General features: G+C 50.3%; 1 protein-coding gene across 5 annotated transcripts in view; it reads left to right on the forward strand.

Moving 5' to 3' along the window:
• The window catches only part of PRDM11 (PR/SET domain 11), a 93,341-nt gene that overhangs the window by 23,164 nt on the left and 51,362 nt on the right, over nucleotides 1-18,815 (forward strand). The window contains exons 1-4 of one of the 5 annotated variants that reach the window (XM_049890939.1): nucleotides 15,177-15,705; nucleotides 16,311-16,435; nucleotides 16,799-16,902; nucleotides 17,434-17,696. In XM_049890939.1, the coding sequence (XP_049746896.1) occupies nucleotides 16,317-16,435; nucleotides 16,799-16,902; nucleotides 17,434-17,696 (486 nt within the window). In that variant the 5' untranslated portion in view covers nucleotides 15,177-15,705; nucleotides 16,311-16,316. The other 4 variants (XM_049890944.1, XM_049890945.1, XM_049890941.1 and 1 more) reach the window with 4 other exon arrangements.

Raw genomic sequence — 18,815 nt, forward strand, 5'->3', positions numbered from 1 at the left:
GTTCTCAGAGGACAGTGTCGGCACAAGACTTTGGTCTCTGCCATGCAGATGGCAAACTCAGATGCCCCAGGCCAGGCAGGGACATACATGAATGATGCAGGCCTGCTGGAGAGCTGCAGAGTGAGTGCCTTGTCCTGTTTGAGTGACGCTACCACCCAGCTCCAGCACATTGTTGCTCTGTGGGACCACCCACCTAGTGTTGCCAGTGCTTCCCATTTTCCAAAAAAGCTGAATATCCACGTTTTTACATGAGATCTATTTCTGCAAAGTAGGTAACTAAAGCAAAAATAAAAAACTGAAAGCAGAACAGCCACCAAGACCTGTGTTTCTTTTCTTCTGTCACCTCTCTCTAGACCTGTGTCTGATTGGAGCATCTTCTCATCCTAATTAGCCCTTAGGGACTACCACTCCCAGGAAGCCCCTAATTCCCTGCCAGGGAAGATTCCCACCCCTGGGATTGTAGTTATCTGTGAACTTGTCACCTACCATTCTAGACTGCCACCTTGGAGTAGTAGAAAGAGCATGGGCTATGAGTTGGGCAGATTTCAGAGCGAAGCTGTGTAGTCCTGTGCTAGTCACTTAACCTCTCTGAGTCTCCATGTCCTATCTGAAAAAACAAGTAAAGCAAAGCTCTACTCACTAGGTTGTTGAAAGGACTAACTTGACCTCCCATCCTCTCTCCACTTGGCAACTCTTAAATCCCCAGAAACTCAGGTCAAGCAGGATTAGGCAAAAATGGAATTTATGGAGTGAGCAAAGGAAGAAGTCCAGGAGGATCATGAGAGCTTCAGGCACAGTTGGATCAAGGGGCTCGCACAGTGTTATCAGGACTTGGTCTGTCCATCTTACTCTGCTTTCTTCTGTGTTGTCTCCATTCATAGGCAGACTCTTATTCATGGTGGCACAGTGGCTGACTGCCAGCAGATCCATATTTACATCCTATTCTTTCAGCAACGCCTGCAGAGGAAGGGTCTCTCTGTTCCCAGCAGTTTCTGCCAAAGCCCCCCACACTGCAGCTCATTGATTGGCTGAGCCCTGCCCTGCACCAATCAGTATGTCCGGCAGATATGAGCTCCGATTGGTCGGTCCTCGTCACACTCCCACCCCTAGGGTGGAGCATCTGGGGAAAGGGGCTCTCAGGGACAGACACCAGGGCACTCCCAAGAGGGAATGGATACTGGCAGGCAAGCCCAAGACATTCTACCTGGCTACAAACTCCGTGAAGGTGGGGACCTTGTTCAGTGCAGGGTCCCAGCACCTAGGACAGTGCCTGGAACTTGGTAGCATATGTACACACACGACAGTGAATGAGTGGAGGTGTTCCCCAATGTGTGTGAAACGGCCGGCATAGCCTGGCACCAGCCACGTCTGTGTCCTCCTGCCTCCTTCCCAGAGGACTGGGATGGAGGTCTTCCCCTTCCAAGGTTCACCTTCCTAGTACAGTGTCACCTGCCCACAGGTGATTCTCAATGTGGAGATTGTCAGCTTGGCCAGAGAAATCCCAGAATGCCCGTTTGTTTCTGCAAGCTTGCCAAGCGATAATTACAATAATAGTGATCGTACCACCTTGCATTTGCAAGTATCATTGTTTTCAAATTGTTTTGTTCTTTGTTTACTTCAGAAATGATCTTGTTTTTTCTTGACTTCTTTATCTCCTGTGTCCGGATAATTCATATTGTTTGTTACTCTTGAAATTGAGCTTCAGTTTCATCTAATGTGAAAAGGGGGGTATGATCCACCCTACAGGGTCACAGAGAGGATCAAGTAGATAAAGCAAAAATGAAGTTCACCTGGCACAAAGCCTGGCATAAAGTAGGTGTTCAAGAAAGATCTTAATATGAGCCTTCCTGTATGAGCCTTTCTATGAATATGTGAAAAGGCAATTAATAAATTCTTAATAAGTGACCACTGATGACTATATAGAAGGAGCCCTGGTGGCACAGTTGTTAAGCACCCGGCTGCTAACCGAAAGGTTTGTGGTTAGAACCCTTCAGCTGCTCTGTGGGAGAAAGACCTGGAGATCTGCTCCCGTAGAGATTACAGCCTAGGAAACCCTACGGGGCAGTTCTGCTGTCATATAGGGTCACTATGAGTCGGAATTGACTCGATGGCACCAAACAACAACAACAGTGACTATGTAGAGGCATTGCTAGGTCAGTGGTAGAATTCTCGCCTTCAGTACAGGAGGCCTGGGTTTGATTTCTGGCAGCCACCACCCGTCTGTCAGTGGAGGCTCGTGTGTTGCTATGATGCTGAACAGGTTTCAGCAGAGCTTCCAGACGAGATACACTAGGAAGAAAGGCCTGGCAATCTACTTTGGAAAACCATATAGATCACAACATTCTGATCTATAACTGATTGTGGGTATGATAGAAGACTGGGCTAGCATTTCGTTCCATTGCGCGTGGGGTCACCATGAGTTGGAGGCCGCCCCCATGATGGCAGCAAACAACAATGGCAACAATGACTATATATATCTCTATGTTTACATCCTATATCTATATTTAGGAGCCCTGATGGCACAGGGATTAAGAACTCGGCTGCTAGGCAAAAGATTGGCAGTTCAAATCTTCCAGCTGCTTGCCCCTTGGAAATCCTGTGGGCCAGTTCTACTTTGTCCTGTAGGGTCATTATGTATCAGAATTGACTTGACAGCAACCGGTTTGCTTTTTGGTTTGGATCTATATCAATAGTCAGGGAAGAACCAGTTTCATAGCATAGACGCTGAGAGTGACCAAGGCTTAATGGACCAGCAAGATGGCATATTACAGCAAACTGAAGGACCATCAGCGTAGTAGCACCAGTTACCCCACCCCAAAGCCGCACAGGGTGATGCAGTGGGCTCAGATGGTTGACTCTGCACTTAGTGGGTTGTGAAGCTCGGTTTCTTGAGGCTTCAGGGCTAAGGGCTTGGCACCTTTTGTAGCCAGCAGTAAACAAGGCAGTTCCCGTTCTCCAGTGGGAACAGTTGCACGGTAGTCACGCTGTGGTCGCCTTGACCTACTTAATTACTGGTGTGACTAGATGCAGAAATGGCTCAGGGTAAGAGGATGGTTAACCAAAACCAAACCCATTGCCGTTGAGTCGATTCCGACTCCCAGCGTCCCTATAGGGCAGAGTAGAACTGCCCCATAGGGTTTCCAAGGCTATAAGATTTACAGGAGCAGACTGCCACCTCTTTCTTCTGTGGATCAGGTGGTGGGTTCAAACTGGTGACCCTTTGATTAGCAGCCAAGCACTTAGCCACTGCACCACCAGGGCTCCTTTGAGAGGATAGTTATACCTTACAATTTGGCTTACTCAGCAAGGATGTGCAGGAACACCAGGGCCCATTGTGGACTGCCTCTCTCGTGTGTGTGAGTACTAGCGAGAGTGTGCACACAGGTGTGTGCGTGCGTGCGCGCGCGCGCACACACACACACACACACACGCCTTACTTGTCCAGAGGTGGAATGGTGGGTTATCTGTCTGACAGCGAGTTCCGCATTACTGGAGGTATTGACGCGTGCTTGGTGATGATACACACGGGCATTCAAGCCTCTTGTGATGTAGTAGGCTAGTGCTTCTCAAACTTGAACGTGCATACAAATCACTTGAGGATCTCCTTAAAAGGCAAACTCTGATTCAGGAGGTCTGGGGTGAGGCCCAGGAGTCTGCATTTCCGACAGCTCCTGTGATGCCCATGCTGCTGGTCCGTGGCCCACACCTTAAGGAGCAAGGGTTTGGATGACTTTTGAGGTTCCTTTTGATTCTGAGACTCTGGGAAAGACTGCACAAACTATTAAAGAGCCATTGAGAATGGCAGGGGAGGGGCTGAAATGAGGGGGTGGGAGAAAAGAGGAGAAGGAGGAGACTACAGGAGGACAGGCTGGTGCTAGGGCTACAGGGCAGGTGCCAGGCCCATTGGGCCTCTTTTGCCCCAGCAGCCCCTCTTCCACAAGCCTTCCAGTCTGGTCTCAGAGGCCAGAGAGTGGAACTCCTTTCCCTGTGGTCAAAATGCTGAAAAAGAACCATGTGGTGTTACGCTGGGGTCTTACCTCCCTAAATGGAGACACTGCAGCGGGGAGGAGTAGGCAGGAGAACCAGGCAGCCATCCTGGAGAGGCAGGGAGAACGGAGGGCTGGATGAGGGGGCCGTGGAGCACAGAGTGGGCAGCGGTGGGGTCCTATCTCCCGCTGTCTTCCTGTGTGGTCTGGAGCCAGTCACTTTCTCTCTGAGCCTCAGTTTCCCCCTCTACAAAGGAAGGGCTTGGGCCAGGTGTTCTGGCATATCCTTAGCTCAGCCTGTGGAAGGCTGCAAATCACACTTAGAGCCTCTGGAGTCTGGAAGATCCAGGTTCACATCCTGGCCCCACCACTTAGGAGCCCCAGGTAAGACTCTGGGCAGTTTGCTTTAAATGCTCAGTCTTCTTCATTAGCATAATGAAGGTAAAAGAAAAACAAAAAACCCATGCTGGCAAGTGGAGTCCAACTCATGGTGACCCCATGTGCTTCAGAGTAGAAATGTGCTCCACAGGATTTTCTCGTGATTAAGCGCTCAGCTGCTAACAGAAAGGTTGGCAGTTGCAACCCACCAGCTGCTTGCTGGAGAAAGACCTAATCTGCTCCCATAAAGAATACAGCCTAGGAAACCTTATAGGGCACTTCTACTCTGTCCTGTGGGGTCACTATCAGTCAGAATTGACTCGACAGCACACAGCAACAACAACAACAATCATATGGAAGCAGACTTTCACAGTGATGCTGGGTGGATTCAAACCCCTGATCTTTCACTCAATAGCCAAGGGCAAACTTTCCTCTGGGTGGACTCAAACCTCCAATCTTTTGGTTAGCAGCCGAGCGCATTAACTGTTTGTACCACCCAGGGACTCCTAAAGCAAAGAAGGAGGGTAGAAAGAATGGGGGGGGGGGAGTGCAATTTTATATAGGGTGGCCGGAGAATGTGACATTGAGGAAAGGCCCAAAGGAGCCATGTGGGTATCTGGGAGAAGAGCATCCCAGGCAGAGGGAACAGCCAGTGCAAAGACTCAAGGTGGAACGTGCCATATTTGAGGCAGATCAAGGCAGCCCTGTGGCTGTGGTGGGCAGGACTGGGAGAATGGGGGGAGATGAGGTCTTCAAGTGGGGACTGACTATGTCCAGCTTGCAAACCAATGAAGAGCTCTGGTGTTTGGTCTATGGGAGATGGGGTACCCTGGACAGCTTGGAGCAGGGGTGCTGCCTGATCAGCCTGAGTTCCAACAGGCTCGCCCTGTGGGTGGGGAATGGACTGTAGGGACAGAGTGGAAGCAGGGAGATGAGACGAGTTAGGCACCCACTGCAGCCATGCCACAAGAGGGGTGGTGGCTTGGACCAGGGGGTGGCCGTGGAGAGGAGGACTGAGTTTGTTTCATTGCTTCCTTTGAAAAAGCTGCGTGTTGTGTGGATGGCTGTCATTTATTCAGCCAACCCCCAGATGGATATGTTGGTTGTTTCCAGCCTTTTGCTATCCAGACAAGGCTGCAATGAATCCTTTTGCACATATGTCTCAGAGAAATTCCTGGAAGTGAAATTGCAGGATTGAAGGTTATGTGCATTTCTTAAATGATCTCAGTTCCAAATTGCTTGTCATAAAGGCACCAGTTTACACTCCCACCAACAAGGCATGAGACAGAATGACCAGGGTTATAGCTTCAGTTCAGCTCTGGGGCTTCCGGGAGAGGGGTGGCTAGTAGTGAAATGCTGCAGCCCCACTGGTTTTCCCTTGTACACCAAGGCACCGTGGAGGGGGATGCATTACAGAAGCACAGCCAGGGTTCTGGTGGGGCAGTGTACCACTGAGGATGGCTTCTGGCTGTGTGTGACAGAATCCTTGTCCTAAGAGGGCTTGGACAATAAAGTCACAGGAAGTACAGAGGTAGCGCTGACTTCTGGACCAGCTGATTCAGCAGCCCATCCATGTCAATCAGAGTCCCAGTCCTTCTGCTGGGATGTACTGACTTCATCCTAAGGCTGCTTCCTGCCGACATCTGAACGTGGCCGCCATTTGCAACAATGGCTGCATGCTTTCTCTTTCAAAAGTCCTCCCCTTCCCTTTGATTGGGCCGAAGTGGGTCAGGTGTCTGACCTTGGACCAATAATTATCAGGAGGGGAATGCCATGTGTTGATTGGTTAAGGGCCAGGTTTCTGATCCAGACGTTGGGGAAAACCAAACCAAACCAAATCTGTTGAGTCGATTCCAACTTGTAGCCACCCTATGAGACAGAGTAGAACTGCTTCATAGGGTTACCAAGGCTGTAATCTTTATGGAAGCAGATTGCCACATCTTTCTCCTTGGTGGATTCCAACTGACCTTTAGGTTAGTAGCCCAGCCCTTAACCACTGTGCCACCAGGGCTCCAGTCCCTGGGGAGGAGGATGGTATTGCCATAATTCGTATAGTTTAATCTGAGCTACAGACATGATAGCCACAACAATGGCCTCAGACACAGCAATGATCACAAAGACGGCACAGGACCAGCGATTTTTCATTCTGTTATACATAAGGTGCCGTGAGTTGGAGCCGACTCAAGGGCAGCTAACCACAGCAACAGTCTGAGCCCATCACTGCATCTGGGGCATGGGCTCAGTTTTTCCTGAGTCGCAGTGGGTGATGGGAGGGAGGTGGGGCATCTGAACAAAGTCTGGTTCTGCTGGGAGGGAGGAAAGTAGGCATGGAAGCTGGGGATGCACTAGTCAGGTCCGCTAGGGAAGCAAACCCATAAAAATGGCACTGCTCTTTGGCCACCCTCTGCCATGACTCAGGAGCCTTGACATTACTTCTTCCAATCTCTTCTTATCAAAGCCTTACCAACGAGGGAGTCAAGACCTTACCTTTAAAAAGTTCTGCAGGAGGGACCACCTTGGGAGAATGTGTTCCCTGGCCCTGCGGCTGCACAGCTGGCGCTTTAGTGAAAACAGCCCTGCAGATGAAGGCGTGAAACCTGATCTGCTCTGACCAGGGCAGGAGCCTTAGCTGGCTGGACCCCAGCCCCCTCGGCTGTGAAGTTAGGGGCTGAGCAGGGTTGGAGGTCTCTACCTGGGAGTTCCTTGCTCGCTCTAGTGGGCACTGGTTAATCACTCGGCTGCAAACTGAAAGATCAGCAGTTCAAACCCACTAGCCGCTCAGCGGGAAAAAGATGTGTCAACCTGCTGCCTCAAAGATTACAGCCTTGGAAACCCCATGGGGCAGTTCTACTCTGTCCTATAGGGTCGCTATGAGTCGGAGTCGACTCAGTGGCAATGGGTTTGGTTTTGATTCTAGGGCCCTGGAGATATTTTTCTGTTTTTATTACCGTATAAATAAATATAGGAAAATGCACATATTATAAAAGGATGGCTCAATGTGTTTTTGAAAACTTAACACACCCAGAGGACCAGCACCCAGATCAAGAAATAGAACATGACCAGTACCCTGGAAGCCCCTTTCATGCCCCCGGCCAGTCACTCCCAAGGATAACCACTGCCTTGACCTCTAGCATCCCAGTTTTGCCTATTTATTTTTTCAAACTTTATATAAATGGAATCATACAGTACGTCCTCTTCAGGGTCTGGTTTCATTTGCTCAGCGTCATGACTCATCCATACTATACAGCATGTAGTTGTAATTTGTTCATTCTCATTCCTGTCTAGTATTCTATTCACTGAGCTATCAAATGTTTTAATTTGTGTTTCAGTGTTAATAAGGTTGCACATTTTTCATAAAACATATTGGCCATTTGTCTCTCTTCTCTTGCAAATTGCTTGTTTTTGCATTTTTCTTTTTAATTAAAAAAGTTTCATGAAGATTGTACATTTCCCTGATCAGATCAGGCAGGACAAGTGAATGGAAATGCCAAATATCTTTGCTTTTGCATAGAATAATAGTGACTAATCAGTGTGTTAACCCTAGTTATCGCATAAGCTGTGTGTATAGAAAAACTAGGAAAATGAATTGTTACATGATGGAGGCGGTCTGTTTGGTAGACAAAGTCTCTCAAAACAGAAGGATCAAGGAGAAAAAGAAAAATGGGTGCTTTGTGGTTGAAATATTGGGACCCTTACTGATCAATTGACTCATCCGTTCATTCAATATGTATTAAGTACATAAAAAAAAAAAAATTTTTTTTTTTTAATATGAAGTGTCCCTGAGTGGTGAAAATGGTCAGCATACTCAGCTGCTAATTGAAAGGTTGGTGGTTCGAGTCCACCCAGAGGCACCTCAGAAGAAAGGCCTGGCGATCTACTTCTGAAAAATCAGCGATTGAAAACGCTTCGGTTTTCAGTGACGTACGTGGATCATCATGAGCTGGAAATGACGTGATGGCAACTGGTTTTTACCGTTTATATGCCTGGTACTCAGTCTATATTTTGAATTCCTCATTCTTCTCAACCAATTAGTTGGATCTTAATATCCTCTGACAAGGGGGTAAAGATGGAAGGACCTTAGAATTTATCTTCTCTAGCAATTTCTACACTAAATTAATATGAAGTGTTCCTTTAAAGAATTTTTAAGTAGCTTTTTTTTTCCTCTTAAGCAAAAAGAAGAAGACAGAAACTGCATAAGCTCACCTTCTGAAATAAACCACTAGTGACACCTCAGAATGCAAATCTGTGTATTTATATACATTGTATGGAGCCCTGGTGGCGCAATGGTTAAGAGCTCAGCTGCTAACCAAAAGGTCGGCAGTCTGAATCCACCAGCTGCTTCTTGGAAACCCTATGGAGCAGTTCTACTCTGTCCTCTAGGGTTGCTATGAGTCGGAATTGACTCAATGGCAATGGGGTTCTTGCGGGGGGCAGTATATACATAACTTTCATTTTTATTTAACAATACGTTGAGAATAGATTTCCATGTCAATTAATATTCTTCTACAGCATTGTTCATTGCTGTCTAATATTTCACTGTATGGTTATATATTAACTTATCTCTTCTTTTGGAGATTTAATTTTTTCCCCATTAAAAATAATGTAGAAGACAGTCTTATAGGTAAATCTTTGCACATAATTTATGTCCTTAGGCTAAATTCCTGGATGTGGGATTGCTTTTTCAAAGGTTTAGCTCATTTCAAGGCTTTTGATGTGGGTTGCCAAATTGGCCTCCAGAAAGGTTACACTAGTTTACACTCGGGCCAGTAGGATTGGAGTACCCATTTCCCCCACACTCTTATCAATTTCAAATATTATTGAGATCTTTACTCTTTGCCAGTTTAATAGAGGGAGAACGGTATTTATTTGCTTTACTTTACATTTATCCAAGTATTGATAAGGTAACATGGTTTTCCATAAAGCATACCGGCCTTTCCTCTTCTTTCTCAAATTACTTGTTCACGTTCTTTTCCATTTTTTTTTCTATGGTGGTGATTATAGTGTAGGTTTATAAGAAGCATATACCTACTTTGTACACATCATCAGGGAAGACCAACTGCTAGAAAAGGACATGATATTTGGTAAATTAGAAGGTCAGTGAAAACGAGGAAAACCCTCAATGAGATGGATTGACACGATAGCCAAAGCAATGGACTCAAACATCAAAGATCATGAAGATGGCACAGGACCAAGCAACATTTCATTCTGTTACACATAAGGTTGCCACGAATCAGAGCCGACTGGATGGCAACTAACAACAATGTTAAGGGTATTTACTGCTTGTAAAGAGCCTCTTTTAATGTCAAAATGATTTTGCCAACCTGCCTGCCTGATGTCTGATGTACTTTGAAAATAATAATAAAATGAATGAGAAGAACCAATATTTATAGAGTGCTTATTATATGCCAGGCTTTATGCTGGGTAAAACAGTCTTGTAAGGTAGGTTCTGCTACTAGTCCCACTCAATAGATGGGGAAACTGAGGCAGGAGTGGTTGGTTAATTTTCTCAAGGTTACACAGCTTGTGAGTAGCCCTGCAACAATCAAAGGGCTTTGACAGTGTGAAAGGGCTTTCATGAATTCAATAACACTTTTCAGTACATTTCTATTTTGCTTATCATGAAGGCACACATTTGCACATCTGTCTTACGTATAAGTTCAAGGCATATAATTTATTCTCTATAGGCAGTGCTTGCCAGGCATGTTAATTCACCAACTCCCTGTAATAACTCCAAGCCCTCCCCAATGCGACCCCAGTGGGTTACTGGTTAGAAGCATGTTTGTTGTTGTTGTAAGGACTCATCGAGTCGATTCCAACTCACAGTGACCCTGTACAACAGAACGAAACACTGCCTGGTTCTGTGCCATCTTCACAATTGTTATGCTTCAGCCCATTGTTGCAGCCACTGTGCCAATCCATCTCTTTGAAGGTCTTCCCCTTTTTCGCTGACCCTCTGCTTTACCAAGCATGATGTCCTTCTCCAGGGACTGATCCCTCCTGATAACATGTCCATTCTTGCTTCTAAGGAGCACAGTCTCGCCATCCTTGCTTCTAAGGAACGTTTTGGTCATACTTCTTCCAAGACAGATCTGTTCGTTCTTTTGGTAGTCCATGGTATATTCAATATTCTTCTCCAGCATCATAATTCAAAGGTTTCAATTCTTCGGTCTTCCTTATTCAATGTCCAGGTTTCACATGCAAATGAGGCAACTGAAAACACCATGGCTTGGGTCAGGTGCACCTTAACCTTCCAGGTAACATCTTTGCAACACTTTAAAGTGTTGCAGATTTGTCCAATGCAGTGTGTCTTTTGATTTCTTGACTGCTGCTTCCAGGAGTGTTGATTGTGGATCTAAGTAAAATGAAATCCTTGACAACTTCAATCTTTTCTCCGTTTATCATGAGGTAGCTTATTGGTCCAGTTGTGAGGATTTTTGTTTCCTTTATGTGGAGGTGCAATCCATACTGAAGGCTATAGTCTTTCATCTTCATCAGTGTTTCAAGTCCTCTTACTTTCAGCAAGCAAGGTCGTGTCCTCTGCATAATGCAGGTTGTTAATGAGTCTTCCTCCAATCCTGATGCCCCCCCCCGTTCTTCTTCATACAGTCCAGCTTCTCGGATTATTTGCTCAGCATACAGATTGGATAGGTATAGCCAAAGAACAACCTTGAGCATATCCCATCTGAATTTAGGGACCATCTCAAGAATAGATGTGATGTGTTGAACACTAATGACCGAAGACCAGACGAGTTGTGGAACGACATCAAGGACATCATACATGAAGAAAGCAAGAGGCCATTAGAAGCATTAATTGGACTTTTTCTTTTTCAGGAAGGGGAAACTGAGGTTCAGGGCAAGGCAGGGACTTGCTCAGGGTCACTAAGTTTATGGCACTAGGACTAGGCCGGAGACTCGGGATACTCAGCCCAGGTCAGTGTGTGACCCTGGGTCGGCCCCCAAACCTCACATCCCTTTGTTATCAGAAGGGACAGCAGAGGATGCTGCGGTGGCGACCAGAGCTGCCAGATTCTTATGGTGACAGCCTCTAGGGAAACCAAGTGGTCACAGACTCCCAGTACCCTGGCCATACTGACTGTTGAGCATTCCAGGACGCTGGCACCCTGCCAGGGATGAAAATGGAGCCTCGGGCTTCTGGACTGCATTCTGCCCCCTCCTCCTGGGTTTGCATCTCATTGCTGGGTTTGCAACGTGCCTAATCTCTGCGTGTGCAGACTCAGAGGAGCCAGCTGAGAGGGAGCATTGCCAGGAGCTCGGAGTCCTTCGCGAGGCTGCCGACCACCCCTTTCCCCCCAGCCGTGAGGGGCAAGCAGAGTCAGAAGCCTGCAGAAAAAGCTGTCGGGGCTTTACCTGAGATGGACCCAATGGAGGACACCAGCCGTGTTCTCTCTCTCCCTCAAAATGGAAGTTCGTTTGGTTTTGCCACATCCCATCTTCTCCCTCCCTGCCCCCACAACCTTCCTTACAGACACAGAAAAGAATTGTTCTGCATGTCAGTCATGCAAGTGAGGCTTGATCTTGGTTCTCTTGGCAGCTGGGCTCCTCCAAGAACAGAGAAAACATAATTATGCATATAGTCAATAACCCTGTAACCTATCATGTTTTCCTTTTTGCTTTGGCTGCCAGGAGGCTCAGAACTGTATGGAAAGCTCAGCCACTTACCATATTATAATAGATTCTTGGTATAGTTGGCGCCACTCTTTCTTCCTGAGGCCTCTGATGCTCTAGTTGTTTCTTAACTGTCCTGTGGAGTATGTATTTGTGTTATAAACCATCACAAATCCTTTATGTGATGAAAGCAGTATATTAATGAAAAATAAGACATGAAAGCAGGTGGCCCATAGACACCTCCACTTTGTGATACAAATGAATGCATTTCTGACAAGAAGGTGGTTTGCAAGGGACCATTGCAAAAACCAACCCCTTGCTGTGGAGTCAATTCTGACTCACAGCGACCCTATAGGACAGAGGAGTACTGCCCCATAGGGTTTCCAAGGAGCGGCTGGTGGATTCGAGCTCCTGACCTTTTGGTTAGCAGCCAAATGCTTAACCACTGCACCACCAGGGCCCCATCAGGCCTTAACAAACTTATGTATACCTCTTTTCCTCTGTCCCTCTCTGTTTCTTTCCATCCCCAACTTCTTTTTTTCCCCCCTTTTTTCTCCTCTCCCTCTTCCCCTCCATTCTTTTTTCTCTTACTATTGCCTACTTTTTCCCTCTTTCCGTTTTTCTCCTTTTTTGTTTCTCTCTCCTCCGTCTTCATCTTTCTTGTCCCTTCCTGCCCACCCCCTTTCCTCTGGGCAGCCAGTTTAATCCAGTATTAACAATCCCTTACAAACCAGTAGCACTTGGTTCTTTCAAAGGCCTTGTCCCAGCCTTTATCTAATTTGTTCTTCATAGGGATAACCTAAGGAGCCCTGGTGGCACAGTGGTTAAGTGCTTGGCTGCTAACGAAAAGGTCAGGTAGTTTGAACCCACCAGCCACTCCATGGGAGAAAGATGTGGCAGTCTGCTTCTGTGAAGATTACAGCCTAGGAAACCCTATGGGGCAGGTCTGCTCTGTCCCGTAGGGTCACTATGAGTTGGAATCAACTTGATGGCAATGGGTTTGGTTTGGTTTTGGGAGATAACCTAGAAGGTATGATTATTTCCACTTTACTGAAGAAGACACTAAATAAAGCCTGAAGAATGTGAGTGACTTGCCCAGGCTCACACCACTTTTAATGTACAATATATTATTAGGATCAGATGTCATGAATCTAGTCCCATCACAGCCTCTCCTGTACCTCACTGCCTTGGTGCCCACCTCACTCCATTTCCTGCCACTCACCTTGCTTTGCAGAGCTCACTGGGACAGAGCCTCATGCGGAAGAGTGTTCAAAACAATAACCCACCCTCTCTCCTCTTTAAGAGTCTCTTTTAGTGCTGAGATCCTCAATGTGGACAGCCAGACATGTTAGAGGGGGGCAATAAATTGTAACATGGCTCATTTGGTCATTAATTCATTTGCCAAATATTTTTAAAGAATCTTCTATGTTCCAGGCAGGGCTGAGACTCCGGGGAGGCAAGCAAGGTGCCTAGGGCACAAAATTTAAGGAGGCACTTACTTTCTGGTGCAAATGCATGACCCTGCGAGTAGTGCCTCCTTAAAGTTTATGCCCTAGCACCTTGCTTACCTTGCCCTGGTCTCAGCACTGGTGCTGGGCACTATTACAGATGCTGGAAATTCAGTGGTGAGCAAAAGAGCCTGCATTCTGCCTTTGAGGAGCTTGCAGTCTATTATGGGAAACAGACAATAAATAATCAAATAATCGTGCTAAGAAAAGCAAGTTGTAAATGTGGCAAGTGCCCTGAAGGAAAGGGAGATGTGATGAGGAGAGGGGATCACTGGGAAGGGCGTTTCCCAGTTGTGCTGCAGGTAGAGGATGGAACATGGTATACAGGTGGGACTGCTGGAGGGGCAGAGGGGCCAGAGCAGGGGAGCCCGATGCAGATGGTTCCAGGCAGCCTGTTTCTAATAAAGTGGCAGAGTTTGCAAGTGGTTGACTTAAAATAAATTCATCCCTGAATGACATCAGTCATAGCCACATTCCTCATCAGCTGAGACTGTATCTAGCCTCCTGCAAACCCATCGCTGTCCATTTAATACAATTGTCTGGGGTAGAATCTACAATTAGCCACATTTCAAGATGAAGAAGTGGGTGCACAGAGAAGTTACATGACCTGCCCACTGTCACACAGCCAGTCAGAGGGATCTGAACTCAGGCAGTGCTGCTCCAGAGCCCAGGCTCCTAACCACTAGACTTTACTGCCAGGAGTTGTGTTGACTGTGAATGCTGCCCATCCAAGTAAGAACTGCTCTTTAGGGCAGGAAGTGTTCAGGGATCCTTCAAAAACCTGTAAGTCTTGCCCCCATGTGGCACCCGCACTTGTGGGCTGAAGCCTTATCCCACCACAGGGTGCCTGGGTGATCATTCTGGAAGAGGTCTGGGTGAAAGGTGTGGCATGGAGGTGAACCAGACCTGAAACATAAAGCTTGAATTTTGGGGTTCTTTTTTTGTGTGAGAGTGTGTCTCGAAATTACTTGGAGGGTCACCCTAGGCTTCAGACCGCACTCTATCAGGAATGGGCTGCTTGACCTTGAGTGAGTCACTTAACGTCTCCTAGCTGTGGGTTCTGCCTTGGTGATCCCCAACCTGTGCCCCCTGACTGGTGGTTGGGGACCATCCATTCCATGGCCTCTAGGGTCGGCCAAGCACCAAGCGCTGAGGCCCCACATAATGCTGCCAAGAGGCAGGGCAGGGGCACACCCCCGCTCCACACCCTTGGCCATGCAGGCGGCTCGGCCAGTCTGGTGTCAGTCCTGGTCCAGTCGCAGGCCGCCCGGCTGGGATCCCAAGGCGGGAGGGCGCGCGGTGGGGCAGCTCGAGCGTTCCCAGACCTGCTCCCTACGGTCGCCGGCCCTTCCGGCTCCGACGCTCGCCGGGTGGCTGGGCCCGGCCCTCCCGGGCGCTATCGCCCACGCCACACGCCCGCCTGCCGCCCCCGCCCCGCGTGGGCCCGAGCTCGCGGGAGGGTCCGGAATTTCTCTGCAGCCCGGACCGGGAGGGGCCTCCCGCCGCGGGCCCCCGCCCGCGCGCCCCTCCCGGGCGCCCGCTGCCTCTCGCTCCCTGCGCGCCCCCCTCCCGGACGCCAGCCAACTGCGTGCCCCCGGGGCCGGCAAGAAGCCACATGCCCCCGCAAGGAATGCCGGGCCTGGCGGGCGGGGGGCGGGCGCTGGGCAGGGCCGGGCAGGGCAGGGAGCTCCCCGCCGGGAAGGTTGGTGAGAGCGAAGAGCGAGCCCGCGCCCTCCCCGGCCCGCGTCCGGGCCCCCGCGCCGCCCCTGTGCCCGGCCCGCGCGCCCCGCTGGCCTGATCTGGGGATCTCACACTTACCCCGCCGGATACCCGGACGGGACGACCCGCGAGCTCCGGGGCTGGGGGCGGGGCGGCCCGGGCACCCCCCAACCCCAGCCCCAGCGCCCCCTGTCCCCGCCAGCTCGGAGGAGGGGGCAGGCCGTCCTGTTTCCCCACACCCCTCCCAGCCGCAGCCGCCGGCCTTGGGGCCCCGGTGGGGAGCAGGGGGCTGATTAGCCGAGGAGCAGGGGTGTGGCCAGCGGGGCCCCGGGTAGTGACTCACACTCGCTGCTCGCCCAGTCCCGGGGCCGAGCGCGCTCCCAGCCCGAGCTGCGCTCTGGCCAGGCCCGAAGAGTGTCCCTGGGCTTGGCATGAGGACCCTGGGGCACCGAGGGAGGGGCTGAAGCCCAGTGCAGTGGTGGAGGGCGGTAAGCGGAGAGCTGGGGAGACTCCCCTAGAGAGAGGAGGTGGGGCTGGGAGTCAGGGCTCCAGCCCCCAGCCGGCCACACTAGCACCCCCAGGCCCCGCCTGTACCTGCTCCGAGCAGGCAAATCAGGCCTAGCTGCACACGCTGGCAACCCCTGGGTGAGGGGTGGCGCTGCTACAAACTGAAGGCCCATTCCGGCTGCCCAGACCCCTTGGTCCCAGTTGGACTGGAGTTGGTCCCTTCCCAGTGCTCCGTGCAGAGTTTCGTGCCCAGGCTCATGTAGGTTCCTCATGCCCTTTGCCCCCTAGTCTTGGGGTCCAGGCTGTGCTTCCCAACCCTGTCTCCTGGCCTGAGCTGCCCCAGCCCCTGACCCCATAGGGCTGGTGGCTCCAGTCATCCCTAGGACCAGGCTGGGATAGAAATGGCATTTCCTCTTGGCTGGGCTACAGCTGTTTTTGTTGTGTGTGTTCTCAGAGCTTCCTCTGGCGATGGCAGGGAGGGTAACCAGACTCCGCAGGACCCCCGCTTGCCCTCTTAGCCACTCACCCCTCTTCCCCTCTCTCTTTGATCCTTTTCCTGTGCTCGTCCCGCCTCCTGCGTCCCCAGGACAGAATGACTGAGAACATGAAGGAGTGCTTGGCGAAAACCAAGGCTGCTGTGGGGGACATGGTGCCGGTGGTGAAGACAGAGGTCTGCTCGCCACTCCACGACCAGGAGTATGGCCAGCCCTGGTGAGGCCCCTATGTGGGAACAGGGAAGGGAGAAGGGGCACCACTGGGCTGGGTTGGTTGGGGACCCTGGGGAGAGCTCCCACTTCTAGCCCACCTTCTTTAACCCAGCTCCATGCAGCTCCTGGGGCCAGAGGTGAGGACAGGCTCTAGAAAAACCCAAGCAGTGGCCCAAGTCGGCCCAGGCCTAGGTGTCAGGGCTCCTGCCTTTCTACCACCTCTTGAAGAGAGCAGGTGGCCGGGCAGGGGCCCCTCCACCCACCCCATGTCCCCATGGCCTCCTGGCCAGGCCCCAGCTTCTTCCCTACTGGCCTCTCCCTCTCTGATGGCGTCTTTGCTATCTTTACTGGCCCCTGTCCTGGCCAGCTCTAGGAGACCAGACCCGTCAGCCATGGACGTTGAGCCCAAGAAACTGAAGGGGAAGCGCGACCTCATCATGCCCAAAAGCTTCCAGCAAGTGGACTTCTGGTGTAAGTGGAGCTCGTGGCTCTGGGCTGCTCCTCACTTCCCCCACCCCATCTCCCTGTTAGTGAATTCGCAGCAGTAATACTAATGATAGGCACTCACCTATTATGTGTCAGACATGGGTCCAGGCCCAGTTAATCCTCAGTCATCAGCCATTGAGGTGGCCAGTATTGCCCCCATTTTACAGGTGAGGAGACAGACTTGGTCAGGGTTAGGCACCCTGCTTTAGGTCCTACAGTCCATAGACGCACAGTTGCCTTTCAAACCCAGACCCATCTGACTCCAAAGCCATGCTCACTCGTCTGCTTTTTCAAACTTGGAATTGCAGGTGTGCCTTTTGAGCCTCCAGAGAGGGTAATGTGTTGTTGGCACTGATGACCCAGGGGCCTGGAGCTGGCTGGGGTGGGGCCAGAGCTAGGACCCCCATGTTGCAGGCAGTGAGCTTCCCTTCTGCCCCTCAGACCCCTCCATGGGTGTCCCACCCCCTGCCCCCCCCACAACAACTGAGGCCCTCCCCCCTCTTTCCATCTCTCCAGTCTGTGAGTCCTGCCAGGAGTACTTTGTGGACGAGTGCCCGAACCACGGCCCCCCAGTGTTTGTGTCCGACACGCCAGTGCCTGTGGGCATCCCAGACCGGGCGGCCCTCACCATCCCACAGGGCATGGAGGTGGTCAAGGAAGCCAGCGGTGAGAATGACGTGCGGTGCATCAGCGAAGTCATCCCTAAGGGCCACATCTTTGGCCCATACGAGGGGCAGATCTCCACCCAGGACAAGTCAGCTGGCTTCTTCTCGTGGCTGGTGAGCCCCTATCTCTGGGCTGTTCCCTGGGAGAGGGTGTCAGGGAACCCGGAACGGAACCAGCAGAGGGAGCCATACCCTGGCCCAGCCTGGCCCAAGTGCTTTGCTGCTGTCTCTCCCAGACAGGTGGATGGTGGCTCTTGTCCCCTTGTCCAGGCTGAGTAGCTGTGACTCTTGGTGGCCGAGGGCCATGCTAAAGAGCCCACCTAGCAGCAGTCAGTCAAATCAGTCAGTAGTGGGGCCCCAAGGAGGGCACAGCCAGCCAGACAGGCAGAACTCGGGGCAGTCTCCCACGAATTCTCATGGGTGTGTCAGGTGGGCCACTCAGTGGCATTCACACAGGGTTTAGTCAACCCTTCCTCCAGAGTGGGCAACTTGGAGCTAGGAGCCGCAGAGGATGCAGAACACGACATTCCATGGAAAAAGCAGCAATGCCAGGTACTGGATCAGATGCTGGAGGTAAAGCCTTAAGAAGACAGACATGGTCCCTGCCCTCAGAGGGCACGTGGTCTGGTGGGGAAGACAGGCATTGGATGAGGATGTACGCATGTGAAAATTGCTACAGGACGGGTGTGCTACAGGACGCTCTGCGAACATACTACAGAGGGAAACGGCAGTGTCCCCAGTGCCTGGGAATTTGGGTCCTGGAGCTCAAGTACATCATCTCAGCCGGCTTTGCTATTTACTACTTAATGTGACCTTGGACAAGTCACTTAACCTCTCTGTGCTTGTGTTGTAAAATGAGGGTAGTACCTGTCTGTGAAGATTCAATGAATCGAGACTTTCATGTTCTTGAAATAATGCCTGTACTCAGTAAGTACACAGTGAATATCAGCTGTTATTATTACTATTATCATGATTATTATTATTAGCCTAGATGAGGGATTCGTGGAAGATTTGCTTTAGCCTAAAACAAAAACCCAGTGCCATCAAGTTGATTCCGACTCATAGTGACCCTATAAGACAGAGTAGAACTGCCCATTAGCATTTCAAGGAGCGCCTGGTGGATTTGAACTGCCGACCTTTTGGTTAGCGGCCATAGCACTTAACCACTATGCCACCCTAAGACGCAACAAATAAGTAGCAGTTAACTTTGAAAGCCGAAACCAAAGTAGTTGC

This window comes from Elephas maximus, chromosome 7 (genome assembly GCF_024166365.1).
Source record: "Elephas maximus indicus isolate mEleMax1 chromosome 7, mEleMax1 primary haplotype, whole genome shotgun sequence".
Lineage (NCBI taxonomy): Eukaryota > Metazoa > Chordata > Mammalia > Proboscidea > Elephantidae > Elephas > Elephas maximus.